This window comes from Oculina patagonica, chromosome 1 (genome assembly GCF_052425735.1).
Source record: "Oculina patagonica isolate OP01 chromosome 1, crgOcupat, whole genome shotgun sequence".
NCBI lineage: Eukaryota > Metazoa > Cnidaria > Anthozoa > Scleractinia > Oculinidae > Oculina > Oculina patagonica.
The window spans coordinates 4,202,542-4,226,747 of NC_135758.1; the positions used below are offsets into that span (position 1 = coordinate 4,202,542).

General features: G+C 37.0%; 2 protein-coding genes and 1 pseudogene across 4 annotated transcripts in view; all 3 read left to right on the forward strand.

The window, feature by feature from the left end:
- Positions 1-24,206, forward strand: part of LOC144636229 (uncharacterized) — a 117,386-nt gene that overhangs the window by 31,507 nt on the left and 61,673 nt on the right. The gene's annotated exons all lie outside the window — the stretch shown is intronic.
- On the forward strand, positions 595-10,784 carry LOC144660845 (tetratricopeptide repeat protein 28-like). Of its 2 annotated transcripts, none has more exons than XM_078521665.1 (2): positions 595-1,983; positions 10,263-10,784. In XM_078521665.1, the coding sequence occupies exon 1, from the start codon at positions 719-721 to the stop codon at positions 1,976-1,978; it is 1,260 nt and encodes a 419-aa protein (XP_078377791.1). In that variant the 5' UTR covers positions 595-718; the 3' UTR covers positions 1,979-1,983; positions 10,263-10,784. The 2 variants fall into 2 exon arrangements, with proteins under 2 accessions (XP_078377791.1, XP_078377733.1); XM_078521607.1 differs by lacking the exon at positions 10,263-10,784 and adding an exon at positions 4,070-6,413.
- LOC144644555 (tetratricopeptide repeat protein 28-like) lies at positions 10,274-23,178 on the forward strand (annotated as a pseudogene). The gene is made up of 4 exons (XR_013569136.1): positions 10,274-10,621; positions 10,760-12,546; positions 20,707-21,339; positions 21,949-23,178. The product of XR_013569136.1 is annotated as a tetratricopeptide repeat protein 28-like (transcript).

Below are 24,206 nucleotides of genomic sequence, written 5' to 3' on the forward strand. Positions count from 1 at the left end.
GAATCGTGTTTTATTCTCTTGGTGAATATGTCGAAGCTAAAAGATATATCAAAAAAGCACTGTCTATCGAAATAGAAATTGGTGACAGAAAAGGACAAGCATCATCTTATGGAAAGCTAGGAGCCGTGTATCGAAATCTTGGGGAATATGACAAGGCTAAAGAAAATCTTGAAAAAGCACTTGCGATCAGAATAGAAATTGGCGACAGAAAAGGGGAAGCATCATCGTATGGAAGCCTAGGACAGGTGTTTCAATCTCTTGGTGAATATGTCAAAGCTAAAGAATATCACGAGAAAGCACTTGCGATCTTTACTGATATTGGTTTCAGAGAAGGTGAAGCAACAGTTTGCGGAAATCTAGGAATGGTGCACGTATCTCTTGGTGAAAATGTCATGGCTGAAGGTTATTTTGAGAAGGCGCTTCCAATTTGTCAGGATATTGGAGACGGTGATGGAGAGTTTCGATGTCATTGTAATCTTTCATTTGTGAAGTTGTCGCAAGGAAAGACCAATGAAGCCTTTTTTCATTTGTCTCTTAGCGTAAAGAAATGCGAAGATTTACGAAGTTTTATTCGAGACAACGATCAGTTTAAGATATCTCTCTCAGACATGCACACGTTTCCCTTCAAGATCCTCAGTGCAATGTTTTGTGCTACTGAAAGTCATCGTGAAGCTCTATATGTTGTGGAGCTAGGACAGCTCGAGCCCTAGCAGATTTGATGGCAGCTCACTACTCAGTTGACAAACAACTCTCAGCTGATCCGTATTTACTCGCATTGGTGGGCATTGAAATTGATGTTATGAAGAAGGAAAGAAACTGTTCTTGTCTGTATATTTCTTACTATGGTGAAGAGGTATTTTTGTGGATTCTCAAAGCAAGCGGATTCGATTTTCGAAACCTAAAAGTAAACAACATTGTTGACGTTGCATCAGCTAGAAATTTAGATGAATTTATAGCTGCGAGCTCCCTCGTCTTTGGTATTTTCACCGATGAGGATTGCGAAGATCGATCCTTAAATGACATTGAACCAAAAACAAAATCTTCTCCGGGAGAGCTAGAGAGACCTGCAGCTTTACAAGAAATAAAAGATGACGATAAAGAAACCCTATTGTCTGCGTCGATTCTTTCTTTGTATTCTAAGATGATCATTAGTCCTGTGGTTGACTTACTTGTGGAACCCGAAATCATCATTGTTCCTGATCCCTCTTTGTATAAAGTGCCATTTGCAGCTTTACGCGATAAAAGTGGGAAGTATTTGTCAGAGACTTACAGAATCCGAATCGTTCCTTCATTAATGACTCTCAAGCTCATTCAGGACAGTCCAGCAGACTATCACAATCAGACTGGTGCTCTGATAGTGGGTGATCCTGATGTTGGCAAAGTGCTTTTCAAGGGTCGTCGTATAACCTTCCTACCATTGCCTTGTGCAAGAAAGGAAGCAGAGATGATTGGACAACTGCTGGGCGTTGAGCCTTTGTTAGGACAGTGCGCAACCAAGCAGGCGGTGCTTGAAAGGTTACATTCAGTGAGTCTGATACACTTTGCTGCTCATGGTAATGCCGAAAGAGGAGAAATTGCTCTTGCACCTGTGTGCACTGCTACTGCAGTTCCAGGAGAAGAAGATTACCTGTTAACAATGTCAGACATTTCACAAGTTCAACTGCGAGCTAAATTGGTAGTACTAAGCTGTTGTCACAGTGGTCGTGGACAGATTAGAGCCGAGGGAGTGGTTGGAATCGCTCGAGCGTTCTTAGGATCCGGCGCACGTTCAGTGCTGGTGGCACTGTGGGCCCTAGATGATATAGCAACAGAGCAGTTCATGAGACGTTTTTATGAGCACCTTGTTCGTGGGGAAAGTGCCAGTGAATCTCTTCACGAGGCCATGAAGTGGATGAGAGGTAACGGCTTTACCGAGGTTTCCGAGTGGGCACCGTTTATGCTGATTGGAGATAACGTGACATTTGACTTTGGAAAATAACTGAAGTAAGTTCAATGTTGTAATGTATATAAAATTATTCATATTTGAACATCGGATGTATATGGAAGTGATAAATGATCATTGCAGTGAATTTCCAATTTAAGCAATTTGAATAAAAAAGCCAGACAAAAATTCAGGGCTTCAACAAAATTCGAACCCGTTACCTCCTGTTGAAGCCCTGATTTTTTTTTCAGGTTTTTTATTCCAGTTGCTTAAATTGGAATTTCGCTGCGATGATTATTTATCACTTCCAAAAGTAAGTTTAGTTTACAGAGGAAACACTTTCTTAAGTGTTGAAACGAAGTGCATTTGCTTTGCAAGCCTGATCAAAATTAAACTAACTGTTACTTCAATTTGTGAAGCATGGTTGGAATACAAGTACAATTGTTATGTCTCCGATTTGGCGTCTCGGTAAATGCTGTTTCATTTAATTCCCCGTGTTTGGTAAAGCCAAAACACGTCTATTGCATCCTTTCATATTAAAACAAGGGTTCAAAGCCTCCATTGAGTCCAAGTTTTAATACTTTTATTATTATTGCTGTAAATAATGACAGCCTATTAAAAGTACAGCTGATTGTGATAATAGCTTAGTGAGCTCACTAAGAGAATAGTTATCAGCATAGATTGATAAAGAAAAAAACACGCAAGTCTGCACTCAGGAAGCCTGTCATTCTCATCAGGGGCACAGTGACAGACCAGTTAGAGAATTCATGCATAATTTTGACGACAAACGTAGGGTGAAAGCGCGCGCGCGGGGAGACGTTACATTCATCTTTGTATCCGTTCTGTAACGAACTGTTCAACGAAAAAAACCAACCCAGGGTGAATCTCTCTAACCACGTTTCAAACTGCGGTACCACAGCTGGCCCTACGCGCCTGAGCCGACAATTATCAATCTATGTAGACTAATTTTCTATACAATATTTGCAAATAGCAAAAGTTCAGTGTCCGAGGTGAAACAGGAAAAGTTCGTTATTTGCGTTTAAAGTTTCGTCGATAAAATAAAACAAATAACATGAGCAAAAAGTATTTCAGACCCGACAAGCGTTCACAACTAAGTTGTATATACTATTACAAGGCTTGCTTTTCAAAAATAAATTAACATACAGCAAAAAATAATAATAAACTTACCCACGGAAGGATAAGAGCCAGTCGCGGAACAATCTCGTTTGGTCGTTTTTATTTACAGGCTTGCGACAGTAACATGCACGCGCGTACCTTGTTTAAATGATCGCGTTGTGAGCGCGCGCAACCTGGATCGCACACAGTTATGCAATAGACAGAAAGAGGAATTCCTTTGAACTTTGAAATTGTTATGTTTTAAAGTTTGGTTTTTGATTATTAGAAGCGAAGAATTAGTTCCATCTTTTTGGGCTCCATTTTGATATTCAAACCAAGTAGTATTGGAACTGACTAGGTTCCAATATCTTGGCTTTAATCGATCGCTGACAAGCGTCTGGTAGAATTGATCATATTATAATATGAAGTAAACACTTTACTGAATATTATGTTGTCAGACATCTAGGTATTTTTTGATACGTGGAAACTAGTTTCAGTTTTTACAGATGATCGCATCGTTCATTCTTCTAACCTTTCTCAGGCCATTTTTTACTGAGGGTGGTAAAGGGTTTTTTCGTGATCCGTGAAAGGCCACTTTATCTCCCGTGAATCGTGAATAGGAATCGTGAACCCCGTGGATCGGGTATTTTTTCTCGTATAACGTGATTTGGTTATATGGCCGTGAACCTAAATCAATTTTTTTTCTCGCGGAATGTGACTGTTAACCGTGATTCTTTCTTCCTTCCAAAAAGTTATCCAGCAAGCGTTTGACTACAAGACTACGTGAGGCAAATAGTAAAAGTCCAAAATTAAAACAAGGTGTCGCTCTAGAGTGATTTCCCACGTGATAATCATCTCTTTTAAAGCCCTTCCTTATGCACATGCTCACTTGAACTGGGCTAGCTCCAGTCCCCACTGCTCTAGTGCCGAAGAAATAATTCACGTTGTTTCCGGCTAATTCGTATTCAACAGTCATTCACTCAAACGTCAGAAATTCCATTTTATATAATAACTTGGTTTGTCTTGTTTTAGGAAAGAAAAGAAGAAAAAAAAACCTATTATCAATGAAGGGCTTCAGGCAGACATCAAGGAAGCAATGAGCTGAGAACCTTCTTGCAAATGTAAAATATCAAGGCCTTTATTGATTATCTTTTCGTGTCATTGACCGAGAAAGGCATCATATGACGGATATCTGGTGATGTACCACGCATATATTTTTTTTCAATCGAGAAGTCGAGGAGCTCTCTTTTTCTCCTCAAAATTTTAACGCGTTCTTTACAATGCAATAAGTTAGTCACTTTGATTTCAGTGTATAGAGATTTCACGATAATAATCATAGTCAGTTCGCATCTACAATCTTTGACAAAACCTTGGCGCAATTGCTGTTTTTCTTACATGAAACATGAAAAATTAAGTAATTTCCCCTCACCCCCCCCCCCCCCCTTTACAATGTTGCTTAACATGCAAAAAAATAATGCCGTCAATTTCTGCCTACTTTTGCTCACAAACTGAAACGCACTGCACAAGGAGTTTGGGCACATTGCGCTATCCAACACTTAAACCGGTGGATGGGGGTGGGTGTGCCAACGAATTTTGTCAATGATGGTAGTCTGCAATCTGATCAGTTGAGCTATCGTACACTATATATCAGTCATTTTTGTCCAGTGACTGGAGGTCGTCTACTAAATAGGGACGTTTTCTTGTTTCTCTGAACTTTTGGAAATTACTTGATAATTCAATTCCCGGGTATACTAAAAGAAGGACAGTTACCGTTACGCGAGTTTAAAATTTTGAAATTTGCTGGATGAGCGCGTTTACACAGCTGTTTCAAATGATAATTCAGCCTGTGCGTGATTTTGCGAACTGTGTCAAGTTTATACTTAACATGCAGAGAAATAATTGAAATTCGTTATTTGATAAAACTTTAGTGAGAATTCTACTAAAACAATAATGTTATTCGCTCTCGTTTTCTAGATGGTGATAGTTGATACGGCCTTCGGGCCACCTCACTAATTATCACCTCATAGCAATCTCGAGCTCACAATCAAATTTTTAGTTGGTCCAAGGCTTATAAATATTACACTCTTGTATGATTTGAAGTTGTGTTGCGTATAACCAAGTTCAATAAAACACAAATCCACTGACGGACTATTCTGATCTAAAAACAAGCTGACTGTTAAAGGGGCATTGACACGATATTTTAAGTCATTTTTCTGATTACTTCCAAATTGAAGGAAACCTCAAAATAATGGTTGTGTAATGTAGAAAAACAACAAAGGAGTAATCAAAACCCGAAAATAACCAAGGATGGTTTCGTCTGACGAAGATTAAGACAGATTACGACTGACAAACTTGAAAAAACTTGCCAGTTTTTTCAAGATGAGTTGTCCGTGACTGAGCTTCACCTGACTGACCACTTCAAGGCCTGCTTGGTGGTGTCAGTGCCTGGTTTTCTTAGTGTATGACCTATCGAAGCCCATTTCCTTCTTGCTATCTCGGTTGGTATATGCTCTTGACCTGTCCTGCTCCAAAGGTCTTTGTCACTAATATTGACAGAGCTTGCGTCACTTCCAGGCCTCACAGAGACATAGAAGAGTGTATATTCACATAAGTAGTAAAGATGCGCAACTTGGTTTTGGTGGAAATCGAGGAGGCATTCTAGCTCTGGACCTGTTTGGACTAAAAAGACGCAAAAAAGATATCACCACCACCTAAATTATTGCCTAACTATAAGCAATGATATAATAAAGAAGAATTTTAAATCCCTGGTGCAATTTTATGGACCTATTCCATTCTCTGAAGACACAGATATCGCTGTAGCTTAGTGACCAACCTTTTCACTTGTTTGAGGAGGACTGGTTACTGGCATCTTGTACTGCGCATGTAGCACCTGATAAACACAATCACATTACAAATTAGACTCTTAGGATTGAAAACAGAAGCGGTTACAGATTGGTTCAAGAATTTAGCCCATCGAATTTCAGAGCTAGTCAATATTCAATTTTCAGCACTCGTTTACAAACCTATTATCTTTGATTTAATTTGACTGAAGAATTTGGTTTTACAATGATGTGCGTCCAGTATAACTGATACTTGACAAAGTCTTGGATTACTTTTTTGGCATCTTGCGGCAACTATGTTTTGATCAATGATAATCAATACGTTTGATGGGGGAGGGGAAGGCGATAGAGTTAACACGAAACGTATCAGAGATATTCAGCCAGCTCGTGTTGCCATGTAAACGCTGAGCCGCATTTTGATTGGTCAAGACAAACAGAACACAACTGCAAGATATGGAAAGGAAGTAAAGACCAGTTTCATCTTAATTGATCAATTCATTCATTGTTATGTCGTGCGTATTTAAACATTTTATGACGGGGTATGTATCTAGGAATTGATCAAAGGATTCAGAATAAAAGGCATAAAACAAACTGTTGCTTGTACTTTAAACTGGGCTGGCTTTTTCACTCGTTGGCCGTTCATAACCTAGTATTTACGGTGTGCGTCAAGACATAACTAGAGCAACGGTGCTCATTCCCCTTTAAAAAATAGTTGCTAAATTAACAGACCGAAAAGAATGTCTCAATTACGAAAAAGTTCTTTTCGTCCTAAAAGGATTTGCATATAGCCTGATCCAATCACTATACCGTAATAATAATAAATAGAAATTCTTACATCGCTAATGTCAGATTTTCACTTTCCAATCACAAGTAAACTTCCTCTCTCTTGCGCGAATTTTAATAATTATAGCGACGAACTGATTGGACGTAAAGACTTGCTTTCGGTTCTAAATCTCAATAAGTTTGATTTAGCCAACATGAAATGATTTGATCGAAGTGAGCCCGACTGCTTCACATCTCAACAGTGAACAAGATGAGAAATAGACCACAAACACTGGTTTAAGAATTCCCAAAACGCCCATCGGGGTAAAAGAGGTCGTCCCAAGTTGAATGTGTAAATTGATGGTGGACCAAAATTCTCATAACGAACAGACGATATAATAAGTAGATGATTTAGATGTGGACATTTTGAAATCTAATGAGAGAACATTTTGATATACAATTAAGTATAAAAATTAGCGAAAATAAGCCACGACGTTTCGAACTCATCTTGAGTTCATTATCAAGTAGATAAGAATAAAATAACGGTCGAGTTTAAGTTTAAATGCAAATAGAGGTAAAAGAAGTGTTTCGCGGTCATTAGCGTTCACAGTGTTAGTGCGTGCTGCATTCAAATCCACGGTGTCGTGAGTCCTGACATAAGAAATATGTTTTCCGTTTTAAAGAAATGCCAAGGGAAACTGGATTGTTTAGTAGACGAAATGCTTTTAATTCGCGAGAGAAAACCAGCACTAAACACGCAGGCGGACTCAATACGTGCGAAAGTATTTTCCTAATTAAATGCAGCACGCACTAACACTGTGAACGCTAATGACCGCGAAACACTTCTTTTAAAATATTCTTATATACTCTATCACCTCTATTTGCATTTAAACTTTAACTCGACCGTTATTTTATTCTTATCTACTTGATAATGAACTCAAGATGAGTTCGAAACGTCGTGGCTTATTTTCGCTAATTTTTGTACATTTTGAAATGTTTAAAGAATAAATACAATATCGAACAAGAATCCAATCCATCACTGTTTTTGAGCGAATTATTCCCTGTAGAAATTTCAATTGATGATTTATTTTTCGATCACGCGACTCTTTCTGATATCGAAAATCTTTTCACAATATTCGTATGTTATACATCTACACTCGTTCGTAATTATTCACCGATAATTCCGTTGATCTACACCCTTTCATGATGCACTTCACTCTAAAATCCAAAAATTCTCCTTCGGTTGACGTTTGTTCTTGAGTCAATAAGTCACGTATAATTTATGCCCATAATTAAGTTCTTACATTTTCTTTCGGCATTTCTTTAAAAACGCTTATAACAGAAGTCATCATGAACAAAATAAAAGAACTGAAGCGGATCTGGCAGGTTAAAGAACGGAGTTGGAGAAAACGAATCCCCTTGGGGGTCCAGGCCTTTGGAAATGTGATTTTCTAGCGTTTTGAGAAGAAATTGGGAGTTTTGTGGTACATGTAACTAGTTGAAAAATAAATTCTCAATCATCCATTGTGTTTTGGAAAATGAAAAACTGACACTTCCTTGTAGGTAGGATCTGACTAGGAAAATTTCATTTTCTAATTTCCTAGAGCAACGAATCACGGGTTTTTTGGTATTTTTACTTTCCAAAGCGAACAGTATAAAATGAACTTGACAGTGTAGTTCATTCGATGCGAGGAATACAAGCAAGCAAGCTTAAGACTTTCGTTTCAATGTCGGTGTGGTAAGTGTAACAAACCTTGTACTATATTCATTATTTTTACCATTTAAACGAAATAGAAGTATTACAAAACTTGTTGTATAAGGAGACGTTTTGTGACAATAGTTTACATGTATGACGTGAATGTGTACAGTCAAGCTGGTATTAAATGGACAGCCTTTATTACTAGCATCTAGTTTAGTTGCAGACATGGTAGCATAATATAGACCTCCAAAACCGCTTAGTTCTTCGTCAGCAAATCAACTGCAAGTTCCTGGATCAAATTTCAAAACATAGGGTGACAAAGCGTTTAGTTTAGCCTCTCTCTCGTTATGGAACTCTCTTCCCAGGAGCAATACTTGCTCAGCCACTAAGTATACTATACCACAACACTCACAATTTCTTCTCAAAAAAAATAAAAAAGTCCTCTTGAGACAAACATTCGGATAAAATGGGTGGACATTCTCGGTTTACCACTATTTAGCATCTATTGCGATTTACTAAGTTAGATGTGGGAAAATACGGTTGATTTCTTTACTTATGAGAGCAGTAAAATCCCTTATTTCAAAATCGATCCAGACCTATTAGTACAAAAGTATAAACGAAGGTAAATTGGATCCCTCACTTGCCATTACAGTAAAATCAAAGAGGAAGTTAGGTTCGAACCTCATCTTAGGATAATAAAGGATGTTAGTCAAGGAGTGGCGGTAACCAGAATGTGGATTTTATGTAACTTACTATCGAAACTACCGACTGCTAAATGTCTTGGCATGTCGTTGTACTGTTTTCCCGTATCGTTTAGGTTCTTTTAAAGGGATATTTGTGTAAACTAACACAGTTAAATCTTTTCGGATTTACTAGCTGAATATTTTAGTGGTAGAAACTTTTAGGAAACAAAATCTCACTACCCGAAATTGCGAGCTGTTGTAACCTTTCCGAAAATTGAAGCTGGCTTTTTTCCGTACCGAAAAACAACATTTTTACCCTCTCCGAAAACAACAGGTGTTATATTTCCCATATTACGAAGGTTCGAGGTGACGTTTCACTAAAGAAAATCTCAGGGGATAACAGGCCGAACAGATATTTACCAAAATGATAAGTTGTGTGCCCCTGAAACTAGTTCAGGATGTCTGGAGATAAGACTACTGTCCATTGTGTGAATCGTCCACTGGTAACGAGTTCCATGATCTCATTTCGCATCAGTAAACGTGTCTTCTCCAAGTATATTTTATTTTATTTTCATTGAACTAGCGAGGCGCTATTTTCTATATTTTGGCTATATAAGTGGGAGGAAGCATTTAGAGTTAACTAGTTATTTTAAACCATTGTAACAATTTTGTTATATTATTTAGTTCCCGTATTTATTCAATTAAGCGCCCTGGGCGCTTATTAAATTTTTGGATCTTCAGAGAGGGCGCTTATTCGAGGCTGGGCGCTTATGAAATTTTCACCATTTTCAGCAAGTATTAAGTTTAATTTGCAACAAAACAATAAATAATAACAAAACGTGAAGATGTACCAAAACAGAATTTTAACTGTTAATTGAAAGTTTCTGTAAAATACTAAGAAAACTCGGTCTTCGGGGAAGTCTCTCAGTAGTACTTAGTCACTTTTCAATCTCTTTGTAACTAAGGTCAATCAGCAAACTCTCCGAGGCTGGGCGCTTATTAACTATTCCTACCTTCATGCAGAGTGGGCGTTTATTCGAGATTGGGCGCTTAATCGAATAAATACGGTATGTAGAATGTAATTTTTTATTGCTATATTAGCAATGAAATTTTCAAGTTGAAGAAAAAGTCATTTAAGATTATTTTTTTAACTAAGCGGTGGAAATTACAGTATCAGGTTATTCTGTAACGACAACGGTTAATTTTACTTTAATTTGTACATCTTTTTATAATATTTACAGAATAGGACGACATGAATGACATAGAAGAAGTACTTCTTGCGCTCTTCATCGGCTTAGTTGTTGCTACTTTCCTTCTCAAGACTGGTCGTACTCTAAAAGCCATCGAGATATGCAAAGAATGTTTGTTTTTCCAAAATAATGAAGTACAGAAAAAAGAAGCTCAACTTATCAATTTATTTACCATTGGTGTCTATCGAGCAATGTTCGACGCATATTGTCTTCTCACTGATTACACAAATGCAATTAAATACGGCAGGGAACTTCTTGTCATTTACAGGGAATGTGGTGAAACAGCCGAAGAAGGAAATATTACCACAGCACTAGCCGACATATATAAAAGACAATATAAATATGTGGAGGCAAGAGAACTTTATGAATGAGCGATCAACATCATGAAAGAAATTGGCCATAGAAAAGGAGAAGCATACGCGTATGGACAATTCGGAATTATGTCTCATCGTCTTGGCGAATATGTTAAAGCTAAAGAATATCTTTAGAAAGCTCTTACAATCATAATTGAAATTGGCGACAGAGTGACAGAAGCAACCTGTTACGGAAACCTAGGGGCTGTGTTTAGATCTCTTTCTGAAAACGTCAAAGCTAAAGAATATCACGAGAAAGCACTTGCGATAAGAATTGAAATTGGTGACAGAGAAGGAGAAGCAACTGGTTATGGAAACCTTAGATCTGTGTTTCAATCTCTTGGTGAATATGACAAAGCCAAAGAACATCACAAGAAAGCACTTGCAATCAGACTTCAAATTGGCGACAAGGTAGGAGAAGCATCATCTTACGGAAATCTAGGAACTGTGTTTAGTTATCTTGGTGAATACGACATAGCTAAAGAACATCTTGAAAAAGCACTTGCCATCAGAATTACAATTGGTGACAAAGCAGGAGAAGCAACAAATTACGGAAACCTAGGAACTGTGTTCTTTTCTCTTGCTGAATATGATAAAGCTAAAGGATATCTAGAAAAATCACTTGCAATCGGAATGGAAATTGGCGACAGAGCAGGAGAAGCAGTAGCTTACGGAAACCTAGGAACTGTGTTTCATTCTCTCGGTGATTTTCGAAGGGCTAAAGAAAATATTGAGAAAGCACTTGCGATCAGAATTGAAATTGGCGACAGAGAAGGAGAAGCAAGAGATTACGGAAACCTAGGAGCTGTGTTTCAAAGTCTTGGTGAATATGATAAAGCTAAAGAATATCACGAAAAAGCACTTGTGATCAAAATTGAAATTGGCGACAGTGCAGGAGAAGCAGCAAGTTACGGAAACCTAGGGATTGTGTCTCAATCTGTTGGTGAATATGTCGCGTCCGAAGGTTATCTGGAGAAGGCACTTTCAATTAGTCAAGATACTGGAGACGCCCACCAGGAATTTTTATGGTATTGTAACCTCACATTGTTGAAGTTATCCCAAGAAAAGATCCGGGAAGCGTTTCACTATCTGCTTCTGGGTATTAAAAAAGGCGAAGATTTGCGCGGTTTCCTGAGAGACAATGATCAGTTTAAGATAGCATTTTCAGATGTCCACGATTTTCCCTACCGTAAGTTTAGTGCATTCTTTTGTGTTTATGGGAGCCCTAACAATGCCCTTTATGTTTTAGAGCTGGCGCGGGCTAGAGCTCTAGCAGACTTGATGGCGACTCAGTACTCTGTTGAAAGACAAATCTCAGCTAATCCGCGATCGTGGATTGGTATTGAGAATATTATGAAAAAAGAAAATAGCTGCGTTTGTCTCTACATTTCTTATTATCGAGAAGATGTGTTTTTGTGGATTCTAAAGACAAGCGGAGTCATTCACTTTCAAAGAATAACAGTAAATGAAAGCATTTTTGGTGCCGGATTTGTTTCCAGTTTGCATGATTTTTTCTCCAAAAGCTTTCGCAGCTTAGGTATTTTATCCCAGTAAGACTGTGAAGATCGATCTTTAAACGGCATTGAACCCAAACCGAAATTTTCTCAGGAAGAGATACTCGCAGATTTGCGCCTTGTAAAAGAGAAAGATGATGATGAAGACGACAATCAAGATCCTGAACCGAGTCTTCCTTTGTTATACAAAATGATCATCGCTCCTGTTGCTGACTTACTTGATGAGCCTGAAATCATCCTTGTTCCTGATCGCTCTTTGTACCAGGTTCCATTTGCAGCATTAACTGATGAAAGTGGGAAGTATTTATCAGAGACTTTAAGGATCCGCATCGTTCCTTCATTGACGACTGTCAAGCTCATTCAGGACAGTCCAGCAGACTATTACAGTCAGACTGGTGCACTGATAGTGCACTATGAAGTTAAAACCCATGAAAAACCACTGAGTTTTTTCATGGAAAATTCATGGCTTTTTCATACGTTTTTCAGGAGATTTTAATGGTTGAATTTTCATGGGTTTTTCATTGAAAATAACCATGAATACTACATGAAAATCTCATGAGAAACCCATGAAAATCCCCTTAATATTCAACGTTTCAGGACCCATGAAAAAACTCTAATGAACAAAATACCCATGAAAATGCCATGAAACAAAATGGAGCCCACCATGGTTTTTTAATGGCTTTTTAATGATGATGAAAAACCCATGAATCAAAAAGCTCATTTTTCATGGTGTTGGAATTAATGGGGTTTTCAGGATGGCATTAAATTCATGCCCCATGAAAAACCCATTGTTTTCCCGTGAACGGTAGAATATTAATGAGTCATGAAAAAAGTAATGGCTTTTGATGACATTTTCACTACCCATGAATTTGGCCCCTCACTTGCTTTTCATGAGGCAGACAAAGACATTACCACCATGAAAAATTAGTCTTAAACTGCTTTTCCAAAGTTGAATCAAGTACATGTACAATGTACTGTACATGTGATTCTGGTGGTTGTTAAAATGAAAATGGAAATCATAATAATTTATCAACGTAATGAAAAAAAGAAAACATACAAAAACTTACCAAATTGGTGAGATCATACATTTGCTGAAGTGTAAATGTATAATAGATGTAGAAATAGATGTACAGTCTTCATTTCATTATCACATACTGTAGCTTCCATTCACTTGAGCAAGCTCAGGTTTTCCAAACAAGCAAACATCTTCAGAAGTAACACAGGTTACTTGCAATTGGCTGCTCATTGTCAGATACTCTTGTCATGATGATTTTGTTGCAAAAAGCAAGTTAACTTGTTACAGTCACCTCTTTTAATTAGTTTCTGATGCCTACTGCAAAATTAAATTAAATGCCTGCCAAAGTAAGACGACACGTTTTTTGCCTCTTTATTCCAAAATTATTAGAATAAATCCACTTAACCAAACAATTTTCATTTTTCAACATTGATACAAAATAAATCATAGCATCATCTAGGTATTGTAATTTTGATTAGTTTTAGAAATTAAAATTACATTTGATTAATTTTTGCCTCTTAAAATAACACAGGAAGGATGATTCGGGGACAACAATTAGTGGTTACAACTGCTGGCCTGCAATATTTTTTTGACACTTGAAAAAATTATTATTATATTATTAATTATTATTATTGAAAAATTTGAAAAATTCCCTCATGGTACATCTGCAAAAAAGTAAAAACAACAGTACATGTATATTAGTATTGACGACAAACTTAAATCTGTACATTAAATCTGTAAACCCCTAGGTAACTAAGTCCTCAGTTTTATTAACATTTATTCACCAAAGTGGGGGTGAATAGTGGTGGATATTTACCTCGCCCCGCGGTAAATATCCACCACATTGACCGACCCTGAGGTGAATAATAAGTATACATGTATACCACGCAAGTTGAATAACTAGAGGACTAAAACATCACTTTTAGTAAACAAAGCGATGCGCAAAGGTGTGAATATACACTGTACATTGTATAGTACTGGTACTTTGCTAATTAACCAATCAGCACACGCAAAAAGCACTATTCACTTGTGTGGTACATGACAGTACATGTATATATACTAACAAAAGATATTTTCCACACCAGTTACAGGGATGTAGCTAAGGAAAAACTAAGCCAACGTATGAATGTGGTCACTCACTTGAACACATACAGACCGATTGTACTTTTTAAGATCTGGCAAAAATGGCATGGCTCACAAAAGTACCAAATATTCTATTTAAAGAACACAAACAAAATAATAACTGTGCAATAAAATGCACTACAGTTTATAAATGTAAGCTTGATGCAGTGACTGCAGTGCCACTCCTAGTTAAAATAACTGAGGGCCTTCTGTGTAAGAATTTTTAAAATGCAGCCTTCACTTCAGAGCAGATTTCAATCTGAACAGAAATGACAAAAAGCTGACTTCATTCACCCATTCAAGTACAGAGCTGCCATTTTGAAATAGAACTGTTGATCAATTGGACTTTTAATCTTGACTTTGGAATAACTACATTTAGTGTTGTTTGCTTCGCCATTCAATAAAAATTTTCAAAAAATTTTCTGTAATGTGGTTGATAAAGTTTTCATGTGACAATAAAATATTATTCATGGTCCACTCAGGCTACAATCCAGACTGGATTAGCTTCTGTTAATGTCTGATTGTTTTGGAACCAGTCTGGTAGGGATCCAAAACTGGACCCGCAAAATACCATGTCCAGTTTAATTTGGATCCATTCCAGACTGGTTCCAAAATAGTCTGATGTAAAGGCTTATCCAGTCTGTTATTTTGACCCAAATCTTTTGGAACTGGTCCCTTGTATACCCCAGTTAAGTAGGCTACTATCTAAATACAGAAAGCTTACTACTGTATGACAGTCTGGCTTCATGTGCATGTACAGTACATGCATTTATCCCATGCTTTGAAGATTACAGCCAAACCAAAACCTAAGCCCCTAGTTTGCTGTTTTTTTTAAACCAGCTCAGTTTAGATTTTTGGAGGAAATTTCTGAATATGAATGAACAATTAAATTGAATCAATCTCTCGAATCCGACATTCAAAATATTAAATCTTTGGAAAAAACCTGATACATGTTATGTACTAGAGATGAAAAACATTGTGCAGACATCATGGAATTTGCCAAGCAGCGAACAAAACCCAGGAACGCATAAGTAAACAGCTGTACATTGCGACCATTCTCACATCCAAACACAGGCAGACAAGTCTCTGTGTTTGAGGTGGCATGACGTAAGCGTCACGTTATGCACTATTTGATCCCATACATTACAATCACTGTAATTTGTAACAATTGACCTCGGCTTGAGTCAACTGATCATGAGAAATGCTCCATAAAATACTGAATTTCACATCTTCTGATCCCAAACATTAGATCAATGTCTGGGATCAGAAGATGCGAAATTCAGTATTTTATGGAGCATTTCTCATGATCAGTTGAATCAAGCCGAGGTCAATTGTTACAAATTACAGTGATTGTATGGGATCAAATAGTGCATAACGTGACGCTTACGTCACGCATCCTTAAACACAGAGACTTGTCTGCCTGTGATCCAAACAAAACAAAATATTCTAAAAACAAGAATTTGCAATGACTTAAACACCAACAGCACAACTTATTAATTTTATAGCTGTATGTATAATCTGGTGGCTTTTTCCTAAAGCAGATGGAGGATTCCAAACTGAATACGGTAACACTAAAATTAAAGCTCATGACAAGTTTCACCTTTATTTACGTATATTCATCTAATGTTGTACTGCCTTTTGTGTGTATTCCTCAAGCAAAGCATACATGTACGCATTACTAGAAGAAGAGGCAGCAGATGAAATACTGTAGTTATGCAATGTTTTCTCGTGGCATACCATAAATATTCCACTTGTAACTTGATTTTTTTGTACAGGCTCATGTGTACACCTATGTTAAAATGGTTTTCAGATTAAATCTGTTTCCAGCCTAGTTATATTGTTTTAACCTGAAAATAGCAATCTATTGGACTTTCTGTTAATGAACTCAAGTTATTTTATGTAATTGTAAAAGTGTTATCTTCAGCTTGAAGCAGATTAATCTATATGTAGGTCAGAAATGGAGATTACTTCATGGTTAGTAAACACGTATGATATTTATTCACAAGTTGCAAAGAATTACTATACCGTAAGGATGAATGAGCGCAGCAAGCGAATGAGTTTGTTATTCTTCATAACAAGTGAATAAAAATTGTACAAAGGAACTACCCATGATGTAATTTGTTCAATATATCAGTACTGAGATATTACAAACTTCAATGAAAAATTAACATCACTGTGAGAGAGTAGCAAAGAAAAAGCTGTTCACTTAACTGCAAAGAATTATGCAGGTTTACTAAAATAATTATAAGTAATCTACAAAGCAATAGGGTCATTGTGTTTACATTAGTGATCACAGCACGAAAATGTTATGTTTCAAATATAAGGCAGGAATCATTTAGCAACTTCAGTTCTTGATATTCTCCATTTTCTACAATCCCTTTTGAGAGCTTTTCTTTGTATCTCGATTTTTCCTCTAGACATTAAAAAAATTCTCCAAAATCCATTGGTTAAGCCATGTTAGAATATTTACAGCAACAAATAAAGTTCTGCCATCTCAGACAGCGGGAAAAAACCTGTTTTTACAAGTGAAAATAATTGTATCAAGGTTGTGATTGATCATAATAGTGATTTTTCACTAGTAACACAAATTACATGATTGTTCCTCATGTAAGAGAATACATGGATATTTACTCCAGGCTTTTGTAATGAGTAAATCTCATTACTTATATTAGTTACATAGTAAATGGATTTAACGTGAAAGCAGATTTAACCTGCGACATGTACACTGAAAAATCAAGTCACGAGTGGGTGTATGTATGGTACGGTATCTATACGGTATGCAACTCGAAAACACATTGCAACGGTAACAAGGATGTACAATGCACATGAAAGTCCATTCAAATTTAACTGCTGCATCCTCAGAGCAATCAAGTGAATTCAAGCAAGCATTATAATTATAAATCCAGTCTACGTAATATTGTGGTGTAAGCCAGACGCCTTCAATTTGTTTTCGCTTACGAAAGTAGTCGGAGTTCAGTCTATAAATATTGCTTTAATACAAGAACATGTAACTGATCGACAAATGAACGTTCAGTTTTAAAAACCGACAGTAGAATCCCGATTTCTCGAAACTTCCGATTCCTCGAACAATCTTCGTTTCCTTTATGAAGTACTTTATTCTTTTTTACCCCAATTTCTTAAAGCAGTTTTCGTTTTCCTAGGTTCATTGAAGAAAATACAGTATGAACAACGGCAGCCCGTACGTTGGCAAACAACGGATAGCATGAATAGTATCCATGCTAATAGACAGGGCTGGAAATAACGGCCGGTCAACGGACAATGTCCGGCCTGATTGGGGACTTGACCGGTCAAATGTTCGCCTTGCCGGTCATGTTGTCCGGTCACAAGTCGAAAATAATGGTAATATTGAAACAAACTTAGTTTTCAATGCTGTTGTCTACCTTCTGTTAGTGTATAAACCTTACTGTATTGCTAAACTTCCAACCGAAAAAAGGAACTGATCGAATTAACTGTTGTTTACAATTCGCGTGTTGCGGTCTCAAATTAAAATATTTTCCCAAGTTGTCCGTTTCCTCCTGCACAGAATTAAACGATTAATATAGTTCCAAAGCTCAGAATATAAAGGTACAATTTATATTATAAACTATGATTAAAACAATCTTTGACTTCTTTGCAATATTTATAATAGTTACAGGGCTCAAAGTTGGGACCGATGCGGTCGAATTTGTAACTATTTTTTTTTTCCTTTGGCGACTAAAACTTTCTTTGCGGTCGCAAGTTTGGAATTATTATTTTCTACTAATAGTGTAGGGGAATATGCTTTGTCGTTTTCAAGTATGAAGCCATTAAAAATGTTCTTCTAGCTGCTTGTTGTTTTAATAATCGCTGGGAAACGCAACGTGAAATCTGAAATCTATTGATGAGAACAATCCGGAAGTGACATTATTAGATTTTTTTCAAAAACTTAAAATTCCAAAAAGGATACCACAAGACTTTTGTAAAATCATTGAAAATGATGATTAGCGACCCCAAGCACTGAAAATTACTGTGCTATTTGCAAAGTTTGAAGCCAATAGACAAATACAATGAGCGAGACATGAGCCAGACACTTGCATCACTCATTCATTCATTCAACAAAAAATTACTTTAAAACTTGGAAAATTAAATAAGATTGCAGTCAGCAATTGATTTTTCAATTCAAGTGAAACAGGGTTTCATCCACGAAAATACACATTTCTTAAATAAGGAGCCGGAGAAACAATTTTGTTTTCACCATTCATGAACATGAAAACAAGACAGTGTGGAGTCAAATTACATTTCACACGAAATTTGCATAAATTTGAACTTGCAAAAAAGAAACAGATAAGTTATTAGAATGCAAACCCGCTTTAATAAATAATTATTACTGAATTCTGATCTCATTGCTATTTTTCATGTATTAACTATTTGAAAACGGTTCTCATTCATGGAAACAAAACGGTTTTTCATTCAACTGCTTGCAGTATTTATAGACGTGAAAATATATTCGCTTAATCAAATCACCTTCTGCACGAAATGTTTTCTTGCCATAAAAGCAAGAGAAAATAGATTTGAAAAAAAGAACTATTGATAAAAGAAATATTAAAAATTTAAACTGTTTTTGTAACGTACGGTTCCGACCTGAGGTAAGCAACATCGTATATGTAACGAGCAATTCATTCAATCTTATCAGCAAAGCAAAAAATAGAGTCCAGACGGCAATCTAAATTCCACAGTCAACAGTGCAGTTTCGTAACCTGTAGTGAAAAGGAATTTACTTAAACGGAATGTTATTTCTTAAGGCGGAAGGTGTTATATTTTTACATATATTTAATAATTATTGGAAAATTACATGTTGCATTTTTGTCCGAGCAGAAACGAGGTATGACCGAGCTAAAATGGATTTGGCCGGACATCTTGACCGTTCAATGTTCGAAAATTATTTCCAGCCCTGATAGATCATTTTAAGTGCTAAAAATCAATTCAAGCTTACCTTTTACGAAGTCATCAATCCAATATGGCTGGAAAGTGCATCTTTTCGAAGGTGATTCGCCGATTAAGAAACTATTTCAATTTGGATTTCAACCAAGCACGAGTCGATACAACTCAACGAAACATGGCGGTCAAGCGGTGGTGAAATTCAAATTGTCCCGGAACAAATCACGTGGTCTGTGAAAATTAATGATTAAACGCGCACGTGACACTCCCGTGCCTAATTTGGAACGAAGCGTTCTTGATCTCTACTCTACACAGTTTATCCATGGTTTTTCGTGTTCTAGTGTATTTTATATTTTATTGTAAATAATTTTAGAGGGCCACTGGTTTGTTAGTATTGTTTATGCTTTTTTGTGCTACCCTCGTAATACGCAGGCTAGCGAGTTGCTAGCATGTGAAACAGGCTACTGTTAGCGAGTTACCGACCTGACACTCGGGAGGCTACGCATTCATGGCACTTTAAAAATGCCATCTGTGAATTAAATAATCATTAAACACATACCTTTACAAGAGGAGCCTTCTGCTTGGAATCCAAGATTTTTTATAAAAGGCAGCTTATGCTTGCAATCCAACCGAGAATTCGAAAATTTACCCCTCGTTTTAGTCGTTTAGAACTGTTTTAGAGCCTCAAAACCGCCAGCTATAAAATATCCTGAACTCAGAAGCCTAATACGAGAGGTTTTAAAGCTTTTATAAGTCGGTCTATTTTTCCTCAGATCCTTGCAAATCAAGAATAAAATAAACTAACACGACATAATACTTGATACAGAATCGAAACCAAGGATTATTTTCGTGACTGTGTACTCTTTATGTCTCCAGGCAGCATTCAACAGAGGCCAAGTGTTGTTTACTTTTATCACACATACACCAGGAAGCTGAAGTTTGGAGAAGTTCACAGAATTTATAAGCACTCCTATGCTGTTTATACAAAAGACAAAAACTTTGATGTCGTGCTATTTCTAGCTCTGTCCTCTTGTAAGTTGACTGTAAATAATGCAGGCCAAAGCACTGGTCTAGTGGAACAGCTTAAATTATATTAATTCATTATTGTATAGTGTTTTATATTGTGGACTGAATCAGTACTTTTGCTGCAAGTCATTAAAGATTTCTTTCAAAGCATTTACATGTATATAGTGGCACTTTTCTCTTCAGCATTTTCATGGAACTGAAATTTCATGATGATTTCATGATATTTCATGACTCATTAATTTTTTTTTCATGGCTTTATCATTGAACTTCTTGATGTGTTTCCATAAGTGGTGTTTCATTGAAAATTCATGACCCATGAAAGTCAGGCCCTATTTAATTCATGGGTCATGAAAACACTAACTTTTTTTCCACGAGAATTTAATGACCACAGATGAGGCCATGAAAAAGTATTTTGCAAGATTCACCAGTCATGAAATGATGTTCATGGTCTTTTCAAGGGATTTTCATGGGATTTTAACAAATCTGAGTTTCATAGTGGTGGGTGATCCTGTGGTTGGCCGGGTGCGTTACAAGGGATGTCGTAAGACGTTTGATCCATTGCCATTTGCAAGAAAGGAAGCAGAGATGATTGGACGACTGCTGGGCGTACAGCCTTTGTTAGGACAATGCGCAACCAAGCAGGCGGTGCTTGAAGGGTTACATTCAGTGAGTCTGATACATTTTGCCGCTCATGGAAATGCTGAAAGAGGAGAAATTGCCCTTTCCCCTCTACATCCTACTAGGAAGTTACCAAAAGAAGAAGACTACCTGTTGACAATGTCTGACATTTCACAAGTTCGATTGCGAGCTAAACTGGTGGTACTCAGCTGTTGCCACAGTGGGTGTGGTCAGATTAGAGCCGAGGGAGTGGTTGGAATCGCTCGAGCGTTCTTAGGATCCGGTGCACGTTCAGTGCTGGTGGCACTGTGGGCCATACAAGACAGAGCAACAGAGCAGTTCATGAGACGTTTCTACGAGCACCTTGTTCGTGGGGAAAGTGCCAGTGAATCTCTTCACGAGGCCATGAAGTGGATGAGAGATAACGGCTTTGCCAAGGTTACCGAGTGGGCACCGTTCATGCTGATTGGAGATAACGTGACATTTGACATTGAACAATTAAAGTAAGTATAACAGAAAGTACAACTTGGTGTGCTGTGCAAGCTGGATTAAAAATAAACTATTATTTCATTTAACGAAACATGGTTAGGGTGCAGTTGTAACAGTATGTTTTTTGTCTACTTAATTGCATGTGTATGTGTTCAAACTGTTGACCCGTTGTTTTGTGGTTTAGAGCATTTTTATGCTTCCCTTTGCAAATGGTGAGGTATCATCTTGTTATTCGCGGAAACTAGTTTCATTTATTTATTCCTGTTATGCTGGTATCGTTCATTCTTAAACAGCCTTAGTTTATTATTTTTCAGTTTTGCTTCAACATGATGTTTTACTTGTATTATGCAAGTGTTTAAAAAATTATCTCGATTTTTAAAAGGCTGTGTTAAAGACAACTTATAACAATGGTCTCTTAAGACAACCAAGAACAATGGTCTCTTAAAGCCCAGTTTAGCTCGACTGCCCTTCTTGCCTTAATTTATGACTGTTGAATGTTTGCGGCGGACGTGGAGTCAAAAAGTGGAGGAGGGTAGTGGGGGACCTGAATACAGGCGACCATTGCCAGAACTGGCTTATAAGTGAAATGAGTTATAACTGGGGTTATCTTTTTCTTGTTTTAGAAAAGCAAGAGAGCTGGAGCCAGACCCTGCATGCAGCAAGTAATGAGACGAGGAACTATGTACAACTGTAAAATAGCAAAGCCTGTGTTAATAGGCGAATAGGCCGTTTGTCTCTGTTTCAAAACGCGTCCCGTGAATACTTTTTTTTCATACGAAATGAGGAGTTCATCTGCATGAAAATGAACGTGCAGGCAAATCGCATTTGCATCGGAATTGTTCGTACAGAAAGGCGGCTCGAAAATGGTCTCTTCCGGGTTTCCTTGGGAAATCTTTTATATGAAAATGAGTTTCACTAAGTCAAATGCACGTTCATTTAAGGAAATCCAACTAATTTCAATATGAAAACCTAACTCGTTTTGAAACAGTGCAAAACAGTGGTAATCCGGAAATGACCTATTGTCTTTTGTGCCATTGCCTTTCGTTTTTAATTTTAAAGACATACCTTTTAATGCTTTTAACCAGCCATGTGTGTTTGGTTGTGTTGTGAAGGCAAAATACGTAATTTCTAGTGTGCATATTATGGTCATCAGTGTAATCATAGAGCCAAAACCAGAGCAAATGTTACGATGTTTTTATGATTTAAACATCAAAAGTAGCGTGTTGAAGACGGACTGATTTAGATATTGGAATTTATAATGACACCTCAAATGAGTGCTCATTTATAGTTTTCGATATTTAAATTTTCATTTACAATACTAAATGCTCATCGAAACGTACTCAATAAAAGTTGATTTAATTTTTTGTCAAATGTATAAAGGATCCAAACGTTTTATATATAGCCCTAAAGTGCGGTCCAAGCCTTTGAATGGTTTGCAAGAGTTTTGTTACGTGTAACCAACTGACCCTTAGAAGTAACAAAAAGCAAGTTTGAATTTAATTACAGTGGGGTCAAAAATTATTCGTAACTTAGTAGATAGAATTTTATTACACCTAATGAACAGCTTATTCTTCTTTAGGCAATAACTGGTTTACTGTGCTCTTAACTTTTATTGTAATCGCCAGATGTAACAACTGGCTTTCTTTAATAAAAGTGTTTTCGTTTTCAAGGAATATTTTTTATTTCTTTTTACATGTTACGCATTCAACACTTCGATCTTCTTCACCAGTCCCTCCCCGATTGTTTGAAAGTCAAACAAGATGGCGGATATGTTCGGGATGACCCAGCTCTGCGCCTATTTGGACTGAAACCAACACAACAACAACAACAACAACAAATAGTTATTGCCAGCACCTAAATAGTCGCGCTATAAACAATGATATATATAATACAGAAGAATTTGCAAATCACTGTTGCAACATTATGTTCTTATTAACTGCGCTGCGCAGTTCTTGCTCTGCACGGGGTTTATTATTATTATTATTATTATTATTATTATTATTATTATTATTATTATTATTAACTGCGCTGCGCAGTTCTTGCTCTGCACGCGGTTTATTATTATTATTAACTGCGCTGCGCAGTTCTTGCTCTGCACGGGGTTTTTTTTTGTCGGTGAGTAGACTGATGCCCACGCTCGGCCAAACCTCGAGTCACGCAACGTCTCGAAGCTATAAATCAGTTACCTTTGGAAACTTTACGAAAACAAGTCCTTTATTAGCATGATTAATGTAAAATGTTCGATTTTAAAGTTTTTGACTTAAAGAAAATACTAAATTGTCGTGCTATTGAAGAAAAATATATTTTAGCGGATTTGATACTGTACGTAAATACCATTTATGTTCGTGTCAAAGAATGTGCTGACATGACAACTTTCACTTTCACAATGCATTGATTGTGATCGGCCAGTCACGCAATGTTTTAAAGCTGTTATTCAGCTACTTATGAAAAATTTAAGAATCTTTGGTCTTCATTTGGAGGTTTAGTGTGAAATATTCTATTTTTAAGCGAAATGTATTTTTCTTTTTTCAATCTGCTTAAAACAGCTCAAGTGTTCTTCTCAAATTTGATTTATATCTTTGCTTCAATATTCCATTCAAAAAACGATTGTTTAGTGTTTAAGCATTAATTCGATACAACACTGGATACCGATTTAATAGATCGTCTGGCTTCACGGATTAGGATCGTGGGAATTTGGCCACCACTAGCATACAAGAAAAATATTTAATTTCGGATGGAACTAGTCAACCATGAAATGTCACGCAAGGTATTTTCTTACCATCTTGTTTGTCAGTCGCAACATTGTTTGACGCAGGTAAAGGGGATAAGGGGGGGGGGGGGTGCATTTTTTTGTTCCCCCCACATGGCTCCCCTAAAGTGC

Excerpts from the sequence above, each read along its gene's own strand:
- LOC144660845 (XM_078521665.1), top strand. The coding sequence starts at position 719 with ATGGCAGCTCACTACTCAGTTGACAAACAACTCTCAGCTGATCCGTAT.